Source organism: Papaver somniferum, chromosome 11, assembly GCF_003573695.1.
Source record: "Papaver somniferum cultivar HN1 chromosome 11, ASM357369v1, whole genome shotgun sequence".
NCBI classification, from domain to species: Eukaryota; Viridiplantae; Streptophyta; class Magnoliopsida; order Ranunculales; family Papaveraceae; genus Papaver; species Papaver somniferum.
Genome location: NC_039368.1, coordinates 115,002,012 through 115,022,644, shown reverse-complemented (window position 1 = coordinate 115,022,644; position 20,633 = coordinate 115,002,012). Strand labels below are relative to the sequence as shown.

The 20,633-nt window shown below is 37.0% G+C and overlaps 3 protein-coding genes across 5 annotated transcripts; all 3 read left to right on the top strand.

Annotated features, from left to right (window-relative positions):
• Positions 1 to 232: 232 nt before the first annotated feature.
• Positions 233 to 3,698, top strand: LOC113322824 (probable envelope ADP,ATP carrier protein, chloroplastic). Its single transcript, XM_026570981.1, has 10 exons — positions 233 to 666; positions 1,353 to 1,409; positions 1,625 to 1,687; positions 1,760 to 1,816; positions 1,917 to 2,000; positions 2,250 to 2,318; positions 2,399 to 2,511; positions 2,624 to 2,793; positions 3,027 to 3,105; positions 3,304 to 3,698. The coding sequence occupies exons 1-10, from the start codon at positions 352 to 354 to the stop codon at positions 3,401 to 3,403; spliced, it is 1,107 nt and encodes a 368-aa protein (XP_026426766.1). The 5' UTR covers positions 233 to 351; the 3' UTR covers positions 3,404 to 3,698.
• Positions 3,699 to 5,024: 1,326 nt separating this feature from the next.
• LOC113320861 (iridoid synthase CYC2-like) lies at positions 5,025 to 6,313 on the top strand. The gene has a single exon (XM_026568757.1). It carries the CDS (start codon positions 5,057 to 5,059, stop codon positions 6,191 to 6,193), a length of 1,137 nt encoding a protein of 378 aa, XP_026424542.1. The 5' UTR covers positions 5,025 to 5,056; the 3' UTR covers positions 6,194 to 6,313.
• Positions 6,314 to 7,887: 1,574 nt separating this feature from the next.
• On the top strand, positions 7,888 to 10,842 carry LOC113323453 (DNA replication licensing factor MCM4-like). 3 transcript variants are annotated; one of them, XR_003347618.1, is made up of 8 exons: positions 7,888 to 8,173; positions 9,283 to 9,351; positions 9,453 to 9,534; positions 9,678 to 9,810; positions 9,913 to 9,984; positions 10,067 to 10,187; positions 10,275 to 10,342; positions 10,587 to 10,842. XR_003347618.1 is itself a non-coding variant. In XM_026571771.1 (8 exons), exons 3-7 carry the CDS (start codon positions 9,509 to 9,511, stop codon positions 10,338 to 10,340), a joined length of 423 nt encoding a protein of 140 aa, XP_026427556.1. In that variant the 5' UTR covers positions 7,888 to 8,173; positions 9,315 to 9,351; positions 9,453 to 9,508; the 3' UTR covers positions 10,341 to 10,342; positions 10,587 to 10,842. The 3 variants fall into 3 exon arrangements, 2 of the variants coding, with proteins under 2 accessions (XP_026427556.1, XP_026427555.1); XM_026571771.1 differs by having other exon boundaries at positions 9,315 to 9,351; positions 10,067 to 10,192; XM_026571770.1 differs by having other exon boundaries at positions 10,067 to 10,192.
• Positions 10,843 to 20,633: the final 9,791 nt, after the last annotated feature.

Here is a 20,633-nt window from a genome sequence, read left to right as displayed (position 1 = left end):
AATGTTCCACTCGCATCCAATTCAAGAAAAATATGGGCTCTATAAATCTACCGCATCCAGTCCGCCATGAAACGGACTGGGCGTCCATTTGCCTATATACGGATTGGGTTGGATAAAATCTGATGATTTGGGTGCTTTTATCACCCCCTGGCTAGAAGAAGCCAAGAAGGTTATTTGGTTTCGAGTGTTAGGTAGCCAAAAAGAAATATTCCCATCAACTTACGGTGGATTCCATTACCGAATTAGGAGGGAGAGAGGGAAATAAGAAAGAAGTCTTTCTCTCTCCAAAATCACATTTGTTCATATTTTACCTTATCCCCTATTTCTTCTCCAACCGAAAAACCCAAAAAAATGACAAAAACAAATGAACAAGGAATTCTAGTGTGGAGAAGAATTCCAGGTTTAGAGAACGAATCCTCACAACAACAACAACAATGGAGAGGAGGAAATTTGAGAGGTGTTGGTGTTGGATTTGCTTCAGTATCAATGATAGAAAACAACCAGGAGAAAGATTTCTTTCCATCAACAGACCAATTCTTGAAACACCCTTTAGCTTTATTAGCTTTGGTACCTAAAGATGCTGCACTCTTTGCAGCCGGTGCCGTTGCTGGTGCTGCCGCTAAAACATTCACCGCTCCTCTTGATAGAGTTAAATTGCTTATGCAGGTAACTTTTCACGTTTATTTTCTGTGAATTCAACCATGAATTTATGTTTTGTTTGTTTATGGGGTTTTAGGGTTTTCTTGACTATTCATATTCATGTATGAAGAGAATTCTCTAATTCTTGATACAAGTGTTAATCTGCATTTCGTTTTGGTTTTCAATTGTCTTAGAAATGGATTTGGTTATGAAATTAAAATGTTTCCTGTGGAGGTTAATGTTGACACTACGGCCAAAAACATTTTCCTGTGTAAAAACGATATGCATACGGGTATTATGACACTACGGCCAAAAACATTGGACACTTGGACATGCGTCAGGTTAATGTTGTATATTCTTCTTAAGAAAATGAAAAGGCTACATCCAGGTTTATGTTGAAGAAAAATGCAGCCATGTTATATGGAACTAAATTGCAAATTGGCTTAAGTTTAAACGGTAAGTACAATTGTTGCAGTGTCCGCGTGTATCCTGAGTACCAGTGTTGAGTCCATCAAGGGAACTTTTAGAAAACAAAGTGTCATTACACAACAATTTCTTGTATGAATTGCTTTAGTATGAGAATTAAGACTGCAGAGTCAGATATTATTCTTTTGTTTGTGTTTTCTCTGTCACTCGACTATATAGAAATTATGTTGTTATATTGGTTGAAATTTTTTCCAGAGTTCTCTCCTAATTTCGTGTTTTTTGTTTAGACACATGGACTGAGGATTGGAGAAGGAAGTGCAAAAAAAGCGATAGGATTCTTGGAGGTGAGTTATGATTTGACTGATATGCCAGATTAATATCTTGCATTTCATGCCAATGTAGTTTACAGTTTTTTGCCTTAGATTCTTAGATTTTTATTTTTATGTATTGGAGAACTGAACTACTTGGGTCCAAGGCGCATTAGCATCTTACTTGCATTGGCTGGAATATAGCTTGTTCAAAATGACGTTTAAAATGTTCTAGTATGACTGCTTTGCAGGCAATTTCGGTTATAGGCAAAGAAGAAGGATTAAAAGGGTATTGGAAGGGAAACCTTCCTCAGGTACTTGACTTACCAGCTTCCCTAAAAAGACTTCTTAGCTGTTTCAGAATTTCATTTATTAGTTTGTTTCAGGTCATACGAGTCATACCATATAGTGCAGCTCAGCTCTTTGCTTATGAAGCTTACAAGGTAATGTCATATTGCCAATTTTGTGCGGAGATATTTTTGATAGCTAATGTTGATATCAAGACATGTGATGTGATGTATATTTTCTCTTCCGGGCTTATAGAAACTGTTCAAAGGAGATGGTGCTGAGCTTTCAATTCTTGGAAGACTTGCCGCTGGGGCTTGTGCTGGCATGACTTCTACCCTTGTATGTGCCAAAAGTTACTTGTTTTCTTTTAATTCTTTGGAAGGCTAGCTAACTAGTTATATCAGGCTCTCAGCCATTATTATTAACTCTATATATTTAGGTTGACTTTATGATTCCTTCGTGTAAGAATGGTTGTTTCTATCACGTATTAGGGTTTTGTCAATCTGTCAGCTCTTTTCTTTTACCGATCCGTTAGCTCTTTTTTTCTCTCCCGAATGTGGTTCTAATTTCATAGATCTAAATTTGCAGGTAACGTATCCTTTGGATGTCCTACGGTTAAGGTTAGCAGTTGAGCCCGGTTGTAGAACTATGTCCCAGGTAGATATTACCATGTTGGATAATTCTTCGATGGAAGAATGATGGATAGATAAGTAATTCTTCGTATGAACTGGTTGCAGGTTGCATTAAGCATGTTAAGAGATGAAGGAGTTGCATCATTCTATAATGGCCTTGGACCTTCTCTTATTGGGATAGCGCCTTACATTGCAGTGAACTTCTGCATTTTTGACCTGTGAGCCAACTCTTCCTGCGATCTTTTCCTTTTTTATATTCAAACTGGAGTGCTGACATAATGGTAATCTCAGGATCTGAAAAGGGAACTATTTGTTACATGTGCATATTAGGGTGAAGAAATCTCTGCCAGAAAAGTACCAAAAGAGGACTGAAACATCTCTTGCAACAGCTTTGGTGTCTGCAACTCTTGCCACACTTATGTGTTATCCCTTGGATACGGTGAGAAGACAAATGCAAATGAGAGGGTCACCATACAAAACGGTTCTGGATGCTATTCCAGGTAAAATCATTCACCTTGAATAAAATTTCAATGATTTCCCAAATCCGGTGACAGTGTTAATAGCCAACGACTTTCAAGATTACTGTATATCATTCAGAATGCATATAAATTAAGACAATTGTTCGATCCAAAGTACAGGTTTCTGTGTGTAGACCATGAGCTAAGGTTCTCAATAGTACACCATCTACATAGCCCTAAAGTCTTACAATTTGCTACAATGTTATTGCTAACAGGTATCATTGAACGCGATGGTGTTATCGGCTTGTACAGGGGTTTCCTACCAAATGCGTTAAAAAATCTTCCGAATAGCAGGTTTATTTCTGACCTTTCTGTGTCAGCTTCAAGGGTCTGTTTATCCACTTTTTAGGTTTTGCAGTAAGCACATTTGGCACATAATGAGCTTTGAAGTATGAGTACTCTCATACTCAAGTAGTGGGATCCATATTTTATTTCCTATCAACAACACTCTACTACATATGTTTAATGGTATGGTGCTTTGTTGTGTTGCAGTATAAGGCTTACGACATTCGACACTGTTAAAAGTTTGATTGCATCCAGTCAAAAAGAGCTTGAAAGAATTGTAGAAGAGAATCGGGAAAAACAAAACTAAAACATCTGTTCACAACAAAACAACAATTCATTTCAGAGTATGTGGGTTTCCTCACTGATTAGATTCCTTTACTCCTCTCCTCAATGAGTACACGCTTTATGTTGATGGCCATGTTGTATGATATTGCCATGCCAATTTTGTAAAACCCAATATTCGTAGATCCATTTTTTTGGTGTTTCTTCTGATGAGCCGCATCTTAGTGCTGTAATTTCAACTATTGAATTTTGTAGAATTCTTTATGTAAGACCAAGTTTTAATTGCCTTTATAATAGTGCTATTATATCTATCTTTCCAGCTATTTGTTCTTCGTTAAACTATGCCTGGTGGGAAAACAGACACTCTTTTAATGCACCCAAACTCCAGGTTGTTTGGTAATGGCCACCTTAACTGCAAGTATGAATATTGCTAGTTGCTACATGGCCCTACAAAATGTCTAAGCCTATTTGGATACAAGAAGCAAAAACTCTAGAAGTATAAGTCTGAAGCAAAATGTTATAGTTACACAAAAAGTGCAACTTCAAAAAGTGCAACTTCTTTGTTTCCAGAAGTCATTCTGAAACCCAAGCTGATTTCTAACTGTTCCGCTTCCAGACTCATTCTGCAATACCAAGATTTAAGGTATTAAAAAATTGGAACACAAACTTACCCACAGCTTAAGAGCAAGGACAGCCACAAAGTTTGAGCTCATTGTTCTTCTCCCACTGTTTTTGGGTTATAATTAACCAAACAGATAAACGCAATCATATTTAAGAACCATTTGCATGAAAACAAATCAATCTTGATTAGATTAAATAATAGTTCAATAGATTTCAAACTGATCTACAAATCAGTCATTAACAAGTGGACAATGTGTACTTTGTAGTTTGTACTTTAGATTTCAGATATCTTTTTATGATTCTTCTGATATATGCAGATAAATTAAACAAATGATTTATCTCTAGATTCTAGAAGCAAAAATCTTGTGTTCTGTTTCCATTCAATGAAGCAAGAATCACTTATTTCCTGCAATTTTATACAAAATCCAAATTCCAACACCAAATTTTTGTTGACGTACTCATATCATTTGGTTAGATTTCCTGTTCCCGACATGAACCATATCATTTAAAAACCCAACGAGTATAACCGTGCAACTCCATCATAAAGCAGGCAGGGAACTGGAAGCTCCGACCTGGATTCAACCCCCGGTCCTCCTGACGTTACGAAAAAAATTAGTCGAAAGAAAACAAATGCCCACTAATTTTGAGACAGGCGGAAAATTTGTGATCCAGCAAACAGTGGCTAATAATTATTGTTGGCGTGGCTGGCTGTCTCAGTCTCATTGACCCTCTTGCATTACTAAAATGCAGTTGTATACCCAATTGGTTGGAAATGAAGTTGAATACCTTAGAATGTAAGATTCAATGTGCAACCATCCTATAAATCCTCCTTAATTTATTGACAAAACAAATCCCAGTGTCAATAAAAATATGTGTCTCTCTTCAGAGACAGAAGTTTCTTTTATAGTTTTTTAATATACCAGTAGTAGTTGATTTCATCAATGGCGTTTAATTCTCTTCAAGAACACTTAAAAATGCAGCTAGCTAGCTGCTATAAATTCAGATTCAAAAACAACTACAAAGTTCCATACACTAAGATTTATATTCTTCCTCAAAAATGGCAGTTTCAAAAGAAACAAGCAGCAGTCCAGGCAAAGTTGCACTGATTTGCGGCGTCACGGGGCTAGTCGGGAAGGAGCTTGCGCGGACGCTATCAGCGAAACCGCGCTGGAAAGTCTACGGCGTTGCTCGAAAACCAGATGATTTGATCATTCAGAGTCCAAACTACAACTTCATTTCTTGTGATCTCTTAGACCCTTTGAAAACATTTGAGAAACTTTCTTGTCTACAAGATGTGACTCATATTTTCTGGGTTACTTGGGTCAGTCAGTTTCCATTAGATTCACAAGAATGCTGCGATCAAAACAAAACAATGATGTCTAATCTCCTGAACGCCATTCTCCCGGTGGCTAAATCGTTGAAGCATGTGTCTCTCCAAACCGGAACGAAACATTATGTGTCTCTATACGATCCTATCTTGTACGGAAACGAGATTCGGTACTACGACGAAGAAAGTCCTCGGGTTGAAGAAGGGTGTAATTTTTACTACGCATTGGAGGATTTGCTGAAAGAAAGATTGTCAGGTAAAGTCGCGTGGTCGGTTCACCGGCCGGGAATGATTCTTGGCAGTTCTCAAAAGACTATTTACAATGTCATGGGATGTTTAAGCGTCTACGGGGCGATTTGCAAGCATCTTGGCCTCCCATTTGTGTTTGGAGGTGTAAAACAGTGCTGGGAACAAGTTTATGTTGATATTGCAGATGCAAGGTTAGTCGCGGAGCAGCACATATGGGCGTCGACGAATGATGCGCTATCGACGTCGGACGGGGAGGCGTTTAATGCGATAAACGGCCCGAGGTTCACATGGAAAGAGATTTGGCCGAGTTTAGGAGCTAAGTTTGGCGTTGAAGTGCCTCCGCCTGAAGAGATTTTCTCACCAAGTTTCACGTTTTCGGCTTTCATGGCCGATAAAGGAAATGTATGGGATGACATTGTGGAGAAAGAAGGTTTGTGTAGAACCAAGGTTGGAGATTTGGCTAACTGGGAGTTCATGGATATTCTGTTCCGGTGCCCGGCAAAAATGTTGGCTAGCCGTAAAAAGGTCGACCGGTTGGGGTTCACGATGACTTATGAGACGTTGGATTCCATCTTGTATTGGATTGATTGTATGAGAAACGAAAGGCTTATTCCATAAGAGAAAGTGGTGGAGTATCATAAACTTGGTGCTGGTTTTTTCTGATTATTGTACAGATTTTTATTAATTAAGAAAATCATATTGATGATTATTTATTTATTATCATTGATGTTTGAAGTATACAACAACAATATTTATTAATTAATATTTTGGTGATTGAGATACAGTTGTGATTTTGCCACTAAAATAACCGAAGAGTTGTGTCTTTTCCCCTATTTTTGCTGATCTTGTCATATGCAAAATTTGATCCTTTTTCTTCTTCAAGTTAGAATCTATTTGACTTTGAAGAGAAAATTCTTCCGGTTCTGCATCAATTCTTTTGTTTTCTTGCTTTGCTGTATTCAATTCTTATAAAACTGCAAACAGTGAGAGCAAAGATAGTTTCGGATATAATTTTGTAAGAAATATGGAGCAAGTTTCATGCATAATAAAACAAGTCCGTTGTGGTAGTTGCTAAGTGGGCCTTGCCTGTAAGACTTAATTATTTCGACCAATCACGTGCAAGATTGGTGACAGGTGGTCATAAGTGACAAGTCAAATTTTATGAGTGAAACTTGTCGTGAGCCAGCGCTCAAAGAATAGCATACGATGCTTTTAAGTTAAATAAATAAAGTATTTGTAAATTGATATTTATTAGAATATCGTTTGTAATCGATGCATGTAAAGCATCGTTTTTAGGCAAGCATCTCGAAATAATCGATATATATGAAGCGTCGTTGAATAGAGCATGTTTGAGTCTCTCACAGGTTTCATGGTCTTAAATAGGACGTGAGTGGCCATCTTTGTGTAGCTGCCAGGAGCTTTTCGTGTAGGTTAGAGACGTGGTGATCGACCCTCATTGTAGATGGATGACCGGTAGTCATCATGTCACCTCATTGGTAGTTCAAATTAAATCCAAGCCGGTCAAATCAGTTGGTCAACTTGGACGGTTGAGATAATTTGCGGCAGTTGCTGAATGCTGTTGAACTTATTTAAGGTTTGATAAGTGGCGTGACCTGCCTACTTTGAGCAGCTTCCAGGAGCCATATTGAATAGGCTGTGGACGGGGCGATCGGTCTTTATCAGAGATGGACGCCAGGTATTCACAACGGCACCTTATTGGTCGCCTCAAATAGAATTTAAGCCGGCCAATTTGGTTATCTGATTAAGGTGCAACAACACACATGACAGGGGATCAATCATTGTTACAGACTTCTTCTTCTTATACTGGCAAGGAGAAATTGATGGTTGGCAATGGTAAATCATTACCCATTTCTCTTATAGGTAGTTCTTGTTTGACTACACCTACTACATGCTTTACATTAAAGAATGTGTTACATGTACCTGAAATGAAGCATAATTTGTTATAAGTGGCTAGATTCACAAGAGACAATAGTTGTTAATTCAAATTTGATCCTCATGGCTATGAAATTAGAGATTTATACACACATTTAGTTTTGGCTCAGGATGCTATGCAAAATAACTTATATCCTACTACATCATAACCCGGATTTAGCAACATTTCAGTTTCGGGGTGTGCAACGGACCAACATGCTGGTCCGTTGCACACCAGTAAAAACATTGCGTAAAATATTTACCCCTCATTTAGTAATTTGAAGATATTTGAGCACCGTATTGTAAAACGTCGCGCAACCTTTTTTAGTCTTCATAAAAAAAAATTCTTTTAATTTATAAAATGAGTTAATTATTTTCACCTGTTTGTTTTTTCAGACCTTGTTTTTCACTCTTTCTCTTTCTTTCCGAGAACTCTCAGAACCCAGAGATCGATCTCTTTTATTTCCCAGAAATCTCATAAATCAAAACCTTCCCTTGTAATCAACAACTCCACTCATAATAAAAACCCAAAGATCTCTTTAGTTGAAAATCTAAGGAAACCAAATCAAGACCTAGAAATATCATCTAAAACCTAGAAATTTAATTTTGTTCCTGAAATCGAAAAGCAATTCGTCTATAGTTGATTGCTTTGTTGATGTTCAAGAGGTATAAAATTTACTACTGCTGTTCTTTGATTTTTTTTGTTGGTTATACTATAATCTATTGTTTGACCTAATTTTTTGATGTTGGAGTCTGCATGATGATTTCGTGTTGGATTTTGAAGTTGTATATATTTAGGTTACTTTTGATAGGTTTTTTCGTCTGGGTTTTCTTAGAATTGAAAAAAAGGGGGGGGGGGTTAAGATTTTAGCTCAGAAATTGAAGTGAGAAGATGATTTCTACCTTAAACTGCTCTTGTTTCAGTTGATTGATTCGAGTAAGATGGTTTATTGAACAATTCTACTACTCTTATTTCTATCTAATCTTCTTAATTTGTATTTGTAAGACCTAGGATTACTATTGAAATTGAGTTATATCTAGGTAATTACTGAGATGTGATAGGGATTAAAACGTGATTGAGATTGAATTTATGTTTTCCTGAACTATAAATCATCTTGAAAACTTGGGTCTATGAAATTTTAGTTAATCATGTGGATCAGATAGTTCCTAGGTTGTTTAAAATTGTTTTAGTTTTGATTTTGGGTGACTTTGATTTGGAACTGGATTGGAGTTGTTTATAAGGAAACATAACCCTTTGAAGGAGGAGTCCCATCATGATATTAAGTATTCCAGTTCGGTTTCTGCGTTACAAGCTCTGACAGTTTTCGATAGGTTTTGTTCTGCACCTGTGCAGTCCTGCTTTCAACGAATTGAACGCTTTTGTATCTTGAATTAGTCTCAAGGTTCTACTGTTGATGTTAACATTCTCCAATGTTTCTATTTTGACCTCAAATGAAATAATTCGTGGTATAGAATAAGGTTATAGCTAGAAGTTTTTGTTATGTCTTTCCTATAGGTTGGTTTCTTTGGGTTTGTTCCATGTTCTAACTTAACTTCTATGCGCTTAAGATATCTTTGGCTTCTATAGACGAACTTCATAGGTTAAGGTTTGAGTGTGATTTTCGACTATTGTGGGCAGTCCTGTGTTTGTAGTCTTTGAAGGTGATGTATTTAACTTAAAGTCCAACTATTGTAAATTTTCTGTATATACGTACCTATCACAAACACAATGTCTCTAATGTTTAGTAAAGTTATATATGTCTTGTACTTTGCAGAATTGATTTTAATTTTCTTCCACCATTGGTAGAGTGGGTACTTCTCTGACCCAGTGGGAGTAGACCGAGGTAATATATGTACATTTTGATTTACTTTTATATGTAGTTGATTGATATATGTTTGTGGTACCAGTTGTTTACTTGTTTGTTGATAAATGGTTTGTTTATAGGCCGAGTCAGTGAACCCCCAAGGTGTAATAAGGAAGAGTGTCGCGCCTTGAACTCCATGGCTTTGGTTCATAACCGACGCGGGTATGCTATTATATTGCTTTCTTGACGCTTGAATTGATACCCACAATTTATGATGTTCTTTTGGAACATTTGAGATGCTGGTGTTGAATATTTTTGTGAGACTTTGTTATTGATGAAGTTGGTTATGTATGAATGATTGCCAGGTTTGATGACAAGCAGATAGTGAGATTTCAAGAGACACCGTATGATATTCCAAAAGGGGGTACTCCCCACACGGTTAGCTTATTAATGCATGACAAACTTATTGACGCTGGAAAGCCCGGTGATAGAGTTGAGGTAAGATAACGTATTGATTGATGAACTCAATGGGAGGTGCTTCTATGCGTCTTGTCTGTTTCATACACTCGCTAATACTGTGTTTAACCCTTTTTCAAATAGGTCACTGGTATATATAGGGCAATGAGTGTTAGAGTTGGACCAACACAAAGATCGGAGAAATTTTTGTTCAAGGCATGTTCTTTAAGTCTTTAAGATTCGAAATGTCACTAATTTTGATGAGGACTGAACTGATCGATTATATATGTCATTTCAGACTTACATAGATTGTCTTCATATAAAGAAGACCGATAAATCTAGAATGCAGGCTGAGGATCAAATAGAACATCTTAATGCCTCTGACAACATGAACGAAGATGTACCCGCTGACTTTCAAGGCAAGGTAATTAAAGATAATTCCTAACATGTTGCAGTTGGACTATTGCTGCTTTTATTAATCATCTTTATTTATGTATAATTCTCAGATTGAACAGTTAAAAGAGCTTGCAAAATCCATAAGGTCTTTTCATTTACAATATGTAAACAACTGAAGGTTAGTATTCTTTTGAACTACCTTTCATACAATCTTTGAATCAACCAAAATATTATATGGGTTTATGATAGTCATCTGTTAAATGCTTATGAGATATTCATATATTGCAAGTTGATACGAATATATATGTATAGTTCTATATTGTGATAATCAACTATATGTTTGTGATGATGATAATGTGTTTATGAGATTCCTTCCGTATGAAATATTGGGCCTTGTAATTGATCTAGAATGGTTTATGCAGATGCAGAAATCTGGAATGGTATATTTATGCAGGTGCAGAAATCTGCCGGAACAATCTCCGGAATTTATTTATTTTTCACCTGTAAAAATTGTGCAACGGATATAAACGTTGGAAATTTAATACGTTGCTTTCACTTGCTTCCATGAGCAACGGTGCTAAAAACAAGATAACGTTGCAGAATTTTATAGTGGAACTATTTATCCGTTTGTCTAATCCAAAGAAACATTGCTCAAATTAAAGATTTACGTTACTTAAATTAATCCAATATGTTGCTCAAGTTTAGGAATACATTGCTCAAATCATAAACTAAAACGTTGGTAAACAAGGTGAGCAACGGTGCACAACGTTGCTCTATTTAATTTGAGCAACGTACTGTGACGTTGCACAATAATTTGCTACACCGTATTAGCAAAGTATTATGGTGTTGCTTAAATTCATAGCAACGCTTTTATCCGTTCCAAAATAGCTATTTTTGTGTAGTATATTACTCATTTGCCTAACTTTCTCAGTCTCATCATGGCTATGCATCTATTGTATCTGCCTCACCATCTCTATGGTATGACAGATTAGGTTATCCCTCTACCAAAAATTTTCAATTGTTGCATAACTCAAATCATATTGTCTTAGATGCTTCTTTTTTTTCATCTGTGTGTAACTCTTGTCAACTTGCTAAAAGTAAAAGGTTGCCTTTCTCATTATCTTCCACTGATTCTCTTGCACCACTATCCATTGTCCACTATGATGTATGGGGTCCAGCCCCTCTATCCTCCCTCTTAGGATATAGATATTACATCATTTTCATTGATGATTTTAGTAGGTTCAATTGGATTTATCCCATGCATTTGAAATCTGATGTTATTCAATGTTTCACTCATTTTAAGAATCTTACTGAGAATATGTTCTCTACTAAGATCATCTCTTTTCAAACTGATTGTGCTCCAGAATTAGTAAAAGGGCCTTTTAAAAATTTTATTGTCACACATGGGCATTCAAATCAGGATTTCATGTCCTAAGACACCTGAACAAAATGGTATTGCTGCAAGAAAACATAGACATGTCACAGAAATGGGAAATTCCTTATTTTTTAAAGCTTCATGTCCTAAGGAGTTTTGGTTTGATGCCTTTTCTACTTCCTCATATCTTATTAACAAAACTCCTACTAAACTGTTAAATTTTATATCTCCTTTTGAGGTGCTTTTCAAGTTAACTCCTGACTACTCTTTTATTAAGCTTTTTGGGTCCACTTGCTATCCTTTCTTAGGACATTCTAGAACTGATAAATTGTATCCCAAATCTGTATAATGTGTATTCATTGGATATAATTCTCTTCATAAAGGCTACAAGTGTTATAATCCAATATCTAAAAAGACTCATATTTCCAGGCATGTAATTTTTAATGAAACTCAATTCTATTTTGCTTATTTATCTCCATCTACTGCTGAGGAATGTATCTCTGTTTATGTTCCGTCTCCTCCTACCTCTATTGTCACCAGATCTAGTAATGACATTTCTAAGCCAAAACAATTTCCTGATTATATTACAAATGTCTCTGTTAAGCATTCTATTTGCTCTGCCTTTGCCTCTCTTCTCACTAGCAATCCTGAGCCTAAAATTTTTCAATAAGCTGCTAAGAATCCCAAATGGCTAGTATCTATGAAAGCTGGAAAGACTGCCTTAGATGATAATAGGATTTGGGATTTGGTACCTCCTACTTCTGAGATGAATATTCTTGGCTGCAAATGGATCTACAAGGTTAATTTGAATGCAGATGGTAGTGTGGATAGATTAAAATCTAGACTTGTTGCAAAAGGGTTTAACTAGTTAGATGGTGTTGATTTTTCGGAAACTTTTTGTCCAGTGGTCAAATCAACAACTATCAGGATTGTCCTTACTCTAGCAGTTACTTTCAGTTGGCACATTAAACATTTAAATGTATCTAACGCGTTTCTTCATGGAGATTTGCAAGAAGATGTCTACATGCAACAACCTCCAGGTTTTGTTGATCCATGGTTTCCAAATCATGTTTGTCACTTGAAAAGAGCCTTTATGGCCTGAAACAAGCACCAAGACAATGGTGCTCTAAGTTTTGTGCTTTTATTTTATTTTTTGGCTTCATTAAACCTGTGAATGATCACTTCATGTTTATTATTCACACTTCTATGGATATTCTGGTTTTACTTCTTTATGTTGATGACATTATTCTAACTAGTAATTCTGAAAGTTTGTTGAACAAGTTGATTATCTCTCTCAATATGCTATAAAAGAGTTAGGTAATGTGTTTTCAAAGTTGTTGTAGTAGTATGATTCGTTCAAGACTTGTGAAAGTGGATTTTTAGATTTTTTTTTTAATAAATAAAAATAGCGAACTAATTTAAAAAGATGTTGTGAAAATTATGGAGAGAATAGGGTTAGGATTCCACCATTGGTTGATATTAGTGATTTAATAAAACAATAATTATGCAACTCAACATTCGAATTGATTCTAATAGTATTGCCTAGACATGTAGATTTCCAAACGAATAGATGTTAATCCAAGCGTAGAATATCAAAACCCTAAAGCAAGCATATTCTATCAAGAGAAAATACACCTAACTAATCAAAATCATATAAACAATTTTTAGTTCAATGCAAAAATCATAATAGAGTTGTTGTAATTAATTAATAGAAATATATCACTTTTACCGAAACAATGGCTTCCTCTATAGCCCCAAGGATTGGGTTTAGCTCATCATGATGTTGGAAACACGCTCAAAAGTTGATTTCATTGCTCAAAGTAGGTGTACAAATGATGAAATGGAGAAAATGATGAAAATTGGGTGTTTGCAACGTTTATAACTGTTGCAAAACACTGTTACAAAGAACGATTGAAAAGAACTGTTGTTGTTGTTGTAACTCTGCGACCCTCACGTGGTTGTCTTTGTCACTGTTCATAAACGACTGCCTCTGGTGGTCTTTTGTTCTTCGTGTTCTTGGTGCAGCAGCAGAAACAGAGTTCTGAAAACTCTTGATTGTGGCCTCCTGAGCTCTCCTCTCGACCCCAAACTCTCCGTCCCTTAGCCAAATCTGGGGTCCGTATAGCAAATGTCCTCCAGGGGTCCAAATAGCACTTTTTGAGAAACTTTTTCTGCACAAGTGTATTTCTCCAAAAATACCTACACAAACATAAAAACACCATAATAAGTACAAAATCAAGCAATAGCAGTAGAGACACTGAGGACAATTCAGACACAAAAATGTGTCTATCAAATACTCCCAAACTTATTATTTGCTAGTCCTCGAGCAAATCTAATATAGAAAATAAAAATGACTACACTTAGCACGTGCAGCAAGCCGTTAAACCACTAGGTGGCCCTAGTGGCGGAGTATTGTCTCCGGAGGGTTTACCAGAGGTGTACCCACAAAACCTTTACTCCAGACCCTAGTTATCTACGCAGAACCTTGGAAGGCACTAAAGAATCTCCTTGGTTGGCATACTCTCTTTGACTACAGGAGGAAGTACCCTGATGCGAAATTCCAATTGATGTACACGAGTTTGCACTGAGCATACTAAAATTCATATATAAGTGAAAGAGCTCTACTCAGATAATTTCTGTACATCATAACCGGAGTCAACCAATCACATGAAAATATTAAGAAGATGGATAAAGAGATGGTTAAAAGTGAACGGTGTTTCCCATATCTGTCTGAAGGCCTCTGCCAAGGTGAACCTATCCTAACGGACTGAGATACCGGTCTGACTAATATCAGCACATCTGGTATATACAAGGGGACCATGGTCGATAAACCTAACTCTAGGTCAACACAACTGGCATATACAAGGGCACCAGTGGTCGACTTTATTGAATTTATTCCGGTTGGTCTAATGGTCTGGTCTCTTTTTTTTTATGTTGGTATCTCAATCAATCTATTCCACCCTATAAAAGGTAACAACTTGAATCGTGTGCCCCACCAAATCACTTAAAAAATAAAAACAGAAAGATTAGGATTCAACGAGATATGGCGAAACTACCATGTTTTTTTTAATTCTAACACCTGAGCTCTGTGCTTTTATGAATAGACTCTTTAGATGTTTCCATCTAATCAGATTGGTTCCTCAACTCCTACAACCAAGATGTTCCCATCCACTTAGATTGGTTAGTGCCAACCTTAATAATCATAAATTTCTAGGCTCTGGAGTTTATTTGTTGCAGCTAAGAGCTAACAAAAAGTTTCTTCCCCACACCCAAACTTAAATCTAACATTGTCCTCAATGTTCTAAAAATGAAATTAAAAGCATGAACAATAAGAAACTGTTACCACTTGATGGATGGAAAAAGAAATAAGGAAAGATATTACCGTAAGCATGAGTACCTCCCAGGAAATGCTAAATTTAAAGTCTTTAGCTAGACATCAAATACCTCAAAAAGGATTGTCATCTTCCAAAGTCATATATCCATAGTCGAAACAATTGTGGGTCCATAAGACCAAATAGAGCTGACACCAGTATGAGACAACTGCACTGATTCAGAAAAATGAAAAGAAGAAGCACGTCCTCATCTAAGGTTTCTGTCAAGACAACTGAGTTTATCTGCGGCGCGTAACTGAACTTCATATGTGTGTCTCGATAAATAGATTCATCCGAAAAAAGGGTCTCTAATACCTGGGTTACCTCCTGGACAATATCAGGAGGATCGGGTTGTGGAGTCTGAAAAGACTCAAGTAATATCTCAGATGTACAAGGCTCGAGTCCCAAGTTAGGGACTCTAATTAGGGACACGATACAATCACAAGAACCATCACTACCCCCGAACTTAGGGTTCATAGAAAAACCTCTAACTATTTCTTGAATTTCCGGATCTTCAGATTCCTTAAAATACTCAAGAGATTCTTCTAGTTCTCTACCCCAAAACTTAGGGTCATCATTATCCTCAGAAAAACCTAAAACTATTGCCTGAATTTCTGGGTCCATAGAATCTTTAAAATACTCAAGAGATTCTTCTAAAGATTGATCACATATCTGATCTAAGAGAATGGTTTCCTCAAAATCATCTAAAGAATCTACCAGTAAAGTGTCAAGCCAATTATCCTGAACCAAATCCTGAACTAAAGTGCTAATCATATTCAATTCTTCTAAATCATCGTTCTCAGAAGGTTGTCTAGTAACATTAAAGACATTTAGTTCAGTGGTCATATTACCAAAGGATATGTTCATAATCCCAGTCCTACAGTTGATGACAGCGTTAGCTGTGGCTAAAAATGGGCGACCTAAAATCAATGGGATTTGACGACTTGGGTCCTGAACAGGCTGGGTGTCTAAAACAACGAAATCCACAGGATAAATAAACTTATCAACCTCAATTAGAACATCCTCTATGACACCACGAGGGACTTTGACAGACCTATCAGCTAATTGTAGTGTCATTTTAGTCGGTTTCAACTTAGCAAGACCTAGCTGGGTGTATACATGATGCGGGAGTAAGTTAACACTAGCTCCTAAGTCAAGTAAAGATTTATCGACCATGTGATCACCAATCGCACAAGATATGGTGGGGCATCCAGGATCCTTATACTTAGGGGGTGTTTGGTTCAGAAGAATGGAACTTACCTTACCAGCTAAAAAGACTTTCTTATGGACATTAAGCTTACGCTTTTGTGTACAAAGATCTTTAAGGAACTTGGCATAAGCAGGCATCTGCCTAATTGCTTCTAATAGCGGAATGTTGATATTCACCTGCTTAAATGTTTCCATTATCTCGTTGAAAGTCAACTCCTTCTTTGTTGGGGCTAACAAATGTGGATATGGGGCTCTAGGCACAAAGGTATACCTATCAGGAATTTCTTGGGAATCCTTAGAGACTGTTTCAGTTTCCTCGTCTACGGGCTCCTCTTGGGAAGTAGAAGGTGGAACTACAGTATGTCCACTAGGCATGGCTACCTTATTGTCTACCGTTTTACCACTCCTAAGGGTTGTTATCGAGTTCACATGGTTTGATGATTTCTCACCCGCTAAAGATATTTGATGGACTCCCCTAGGGTTGGGTTGTGGTTGACTAGGAAACATTCCTTTTTCTCTCAATGTCTCATTTATCTGACTAACCTGGGTTTTCAACTCGGAAATAACCTGAGAGTTAGCTTGTACCATCTTTTTATTTTCATCTAATCCTTGTGCAACCGATTGCTGAAATTCTAAAGTGTTCCGAGTTAACAAGGCAAGAGACTCTTCTAAACTCATGATTTTCTTATCTGAAGGGATCTGAAACTGTGCCGGAGCTGAAGGATTCTTAGTATAGCCAAAACCTGGGGGAACCTGAGCATTACTAGACTGGCCTTGATTCTGGCCCTTGGACCAAGAAAGGTTTGGATGGTTTCTCCAGCCAGGGTTATAGGTTTCTGAATATGGGTCAAACTTTTGTTGGTTATCAAACCTAGTGTTGTTACAAAGAGCATTGGCTTGCTCTTCAACAGCATGGCCTTCCCAAAAAGGCTCATTTCTTCCACTACTACCACTAGAATGACCTAATTCTAAGGCTTCTAACCTTTTGTCTATAGCTGCTATTTTGGCATCTGACTCATAAGATCCTTCTACCCTATTAACATTTCCTCTACTTAGAAGAATTGTTTTCTGGGGTTCCCTACTATTTTCCCATTGTTGGGTCTTATCGGCGATTTTATTTAAAATGTCATCGCTTCATCAACATTTTTATTCTCAAACCCACCTGTGCATAAGGACTCAACCATGGTTGTTGTTGAATAATCTAAACCCTCGTAGAGGATCTGAACTAACCTAACCTTCTCCAAACCATGATGAGGACATTGAGATATCAAGTCATTGAACCTTTCTAAGTACCTATATAAAGATTTTCCCTCTTGTTGGGAAAAAGTACATATTTGTGTCCTAATAGACAATGTTTTATGCCTTGGGAAAAACTTATGTATAAAGGCAGAAGTAAGTTGGTCATAGGTTTCAATTGACTCAGAGTCCAAACTATACAGCCAAGATTTGGCTTTATCTTTTAAGGAAAGGGGGAATAACCTAAGTTTCAACGCATCATCACTTAGGTTTTTAATTTTAAGAGTACTACAAACTTCCTCAAATTCCCTAACATGAAAATAGGGGTTCTCATTCTCCTTCCCTAAAAACATTGGGAGCATCTGTAAAGTCCTAGGTTTCAGTTCATAATTTTCCTCGGTTTCAGCTAACTTGATACAAGACGGACGAGAGGTCCTAGTTGGGTTTAGCAAACTTTCAAAGTTGCCATTTCTGGCACTACCAAAGGACTATGAGTACTAGGGGTACTTTCCTCACGAAGAGGCAGATTCTCAAAACTGAAGTTTCCAAAAACGGGGATCTCAAAAGAAGAGTCTTCGAGCTCCCCGCCTTCACAAGAAGAACTACTAGGTTTTTCACTAATCAAACGACCTAGAGTGTTTCTTTTCCAAGCCCGTTTAAAAACTTCGGGCATACACTAGAAAAACATGATCAAAAAGAAAAGTCCTAAAAAGGAAGGGATGTTCTATGCAAACACAATAAAGGCTGACTCCACCACAGCAAACCTACTGATTTCTAGCAAACAAAAAGCATGATGGCTCCACTTAGATTGTTTCTAGACCAACTTATAATCCTTCGAACGGGAATTCTTTATAATTTAAGCAAACCCCTTTGGAATCAATTTGAGTTAAAGTAAGTTGAATAGAGGCGAGGGAAGCTCGGTGGAGCTTTGATACCCAAATCCTCACCGGTATTACAAGGCGGCGCAGTCACGCATTCAACTTACAAAAACCGTCAAGAACTTCGAAGTATGCTTAAAAGATTAACCAATATTTTTCGAATGACTTTCCTGTTAAGCTCGTTACCCTATCGGTCTCGTTCTAGTCAAAATTTTAGGCTTAGGTTCGCGTTTGGTGTCGTTTTCCTAAGGCGGGAAAGAAGAGAACGGTGATGAAATCTGAACCCTTATCTTGTATGGCCAGTCCTTTACCTTTACTAGGAAATTAAAGCAGCCGTTTTCAAGTCCTCAACATATATGCATACGAAGGAAGACAGTAACTCGCTGACAGGGGATTCGCGAGTGTTTCGACAAACTTACCTCCCGTACCTAAAAAAAAAATCTAAAAACTCTAGCCTAAAGACAAGTCCGCGTCGGCGGCGCCAAAAATTTAATGTGTTTTCAAAGTTGTTGCAGTAGTATGATCCGTTCAAGACTTGTGAAAGCGGATTTTTAGATTTTTTTAATAAATAAAAATAGCAAACTAATTTAAAAAGATGTTGTGAAAATTATGGAGAGAATAGGGCTAGGATTCCACCATTGGTTGATATTAGTGATTTAATAAAACAATAATTATGTAACTCAACATTCAAATTGATTCTAATAATATTGCCTAGACATGTAAATTTCCAAAAGAATAGATGTTAATCCAAGCATAGAATATCAAAACCCTAAAGCAAACATATTATATCAAGAGAAAATACACCTAACTAATCAAAATCATATAAACAATTTTTAGTTCAATGCAAAAATCATAATAGAGTTGTTGTAATTAATTAATAGAAATATATCACTTTTACCGAAACAATGGCTTCCTCCATAGCCCCAATGATTGGGTTTAGCTCATCATGATGTTGGAAACACGCTCAAAAGTTGATTTCATTGCTCAAAGTAGGTGTACAAATGATGAAATGGAGAAAATGATGAAAATTGGGTGTTTGCAACGTTTATAATTGTTGCAAAACAATGTTACAAAGAACGATAGAAAAGAACTGATGTTGTTGTAACTCTGCGACCCTCACGTGGTTGTCTTTGTCACTGTTCATAAACGACTGCCTCCGGTGGTCTTTTGTTCTTCGTGTTCTTGGTGCAGCAGCAGAAACAGAGTTCTGAAAACTCTTGATTCTGGCCTCCTGAGCTCTCCTCTCGACCCCAAACTCTCCGTCCCTTAGCCAAATCTGGGGTCCGTATAGTAAATGTCCTCCAGGGGTCCAAATAACACTTTTTGAGCAACTTTTTCCGCACAAGTGTATTTCTCCAAAAACATCTACAAAAACATAAAAACACCATAATAAGTACAAAATCAAGCACTAGCAATAGAGACATTGAGGACAATTCAGACACAAAAATGTGTCTATCATTAGGGGACTTGAGTTATTTCTTGGGTATTGAAGCTGCTAGGCACTCAGAATCCTTGACCTTGCCACAAAAGAAATATACTATGGAACTGTTAGAAAAAACAAATATGCTGGATTGTAAACCTTGTGACACTCCAGTGGAGAAAAATTCTAGAGCATCTATACATGATGGGACTTTGTTGACAGATCGAATTGAGTATAGGACCATAGTAGGGGGCTTCAATACTTAACTCATACTAGGCCTGATATTTGTTTTGGAGTGAACTATGTAAGACAGTTCATGCATGCTCCTACAGATTGCAATTTACTGTTGGTTAAAAGATTCTTAGATACTTAAAAGGTACAGTTGGTCAGGGCTTAACACTTAAAGCTGGTGATGTTTCCTCACTCAAGGTCTATACAGACTCAGATTGGGATGGCTTCCCCGACACTAGAAGATCAACTACTGCATATGCTATATTTCTTGGCTCTTCACTCATATCTTGGTCTTATAAAAAGCAAAGTATTTTTTCTAAATCCTCAGCTGAAGATGAGTACAAGGCTCTATCTATAGCTGTTGCTGAGTTAAAATGGATTTCTTATATTCTGACAGATTTACACTTGCCTGTTACTTTTCCTGTTAACTTGTATTGTGATAATACTAGTGCGATAGCGCTTTCTGCTAATCATGTGTTTCATGTCGGGACCAAACATATAGAGATCAACTTTCATTCTGTCAGAGAGCTGGTGGAGTTTGGATTTGTGCTTGTTTCTCACATTTGCAGTTCAAGCCAGTTAGCTGATTTGTTCACCAAAGGCTTATGCTTTCCTACATTCTCTAGACTACTTCATGTACTGTTGGAGTCTCCAATTACTTAGTAGTTGTTCGTTCTTTTTTTTAGAGAGTGGACCTTTTTTGCATTCTCTGACTTACTTGGTTCTCTTTTATTGTATTTCAAACTTTA

Excerpts from the sequence above, each read along its gene's own strand:
- LOC113320861 (XM_026568757.1), top strand. The coding sequence starts at position 5,057 with ATGGCAGTTTCAAAAGAAACAAGCAGCAGTCCAGGCAAAGTTGCACTG.
- LOC113323453 (XM_026571771.1), top strand. The coding sequence starts at position 9,509 with ATGGCTTTGGTTCATAACCGACGCGG. Across the intron at positions 9,811-9,912 it reads AGCCCGGTGATAGAGTTGAG|GTCACTGGTATATATAGGGC; the intron begins GTAAGATAACGT and ends TTTTTCAAATAG. Across the intron at positions 9,985-10,066 it reads CGGAGAAATTTTTGTTCAAG|ACTTACATAGATTGTCTTCA; the intron begins GCATGTTCTTTA and ends ATGTCATTTCAG.
- LOC113322824 (XM_026570981.1), top strand. The coding sequence starts at position 352 with ATGACAAAAACAAATGAACAAGGAATTCTAGTGTGGAGAAGAATTCCA. Across the intron at positions 1,688-1,759 it reads GGAAGGGAAACCTTCCTCAG|GTCATACGAGTCATACCATA; the intron begins GTACTTGACTTA and ends AGTTTGTTTCAG. Across the intron at positions 2,001-2,249 it reads CTGGCATGACTTCTACCCTT|GTAACGTATCCTTTGGATGT; the intron begins GTATGTGCCAAA and ends CTAAATTTGCAG.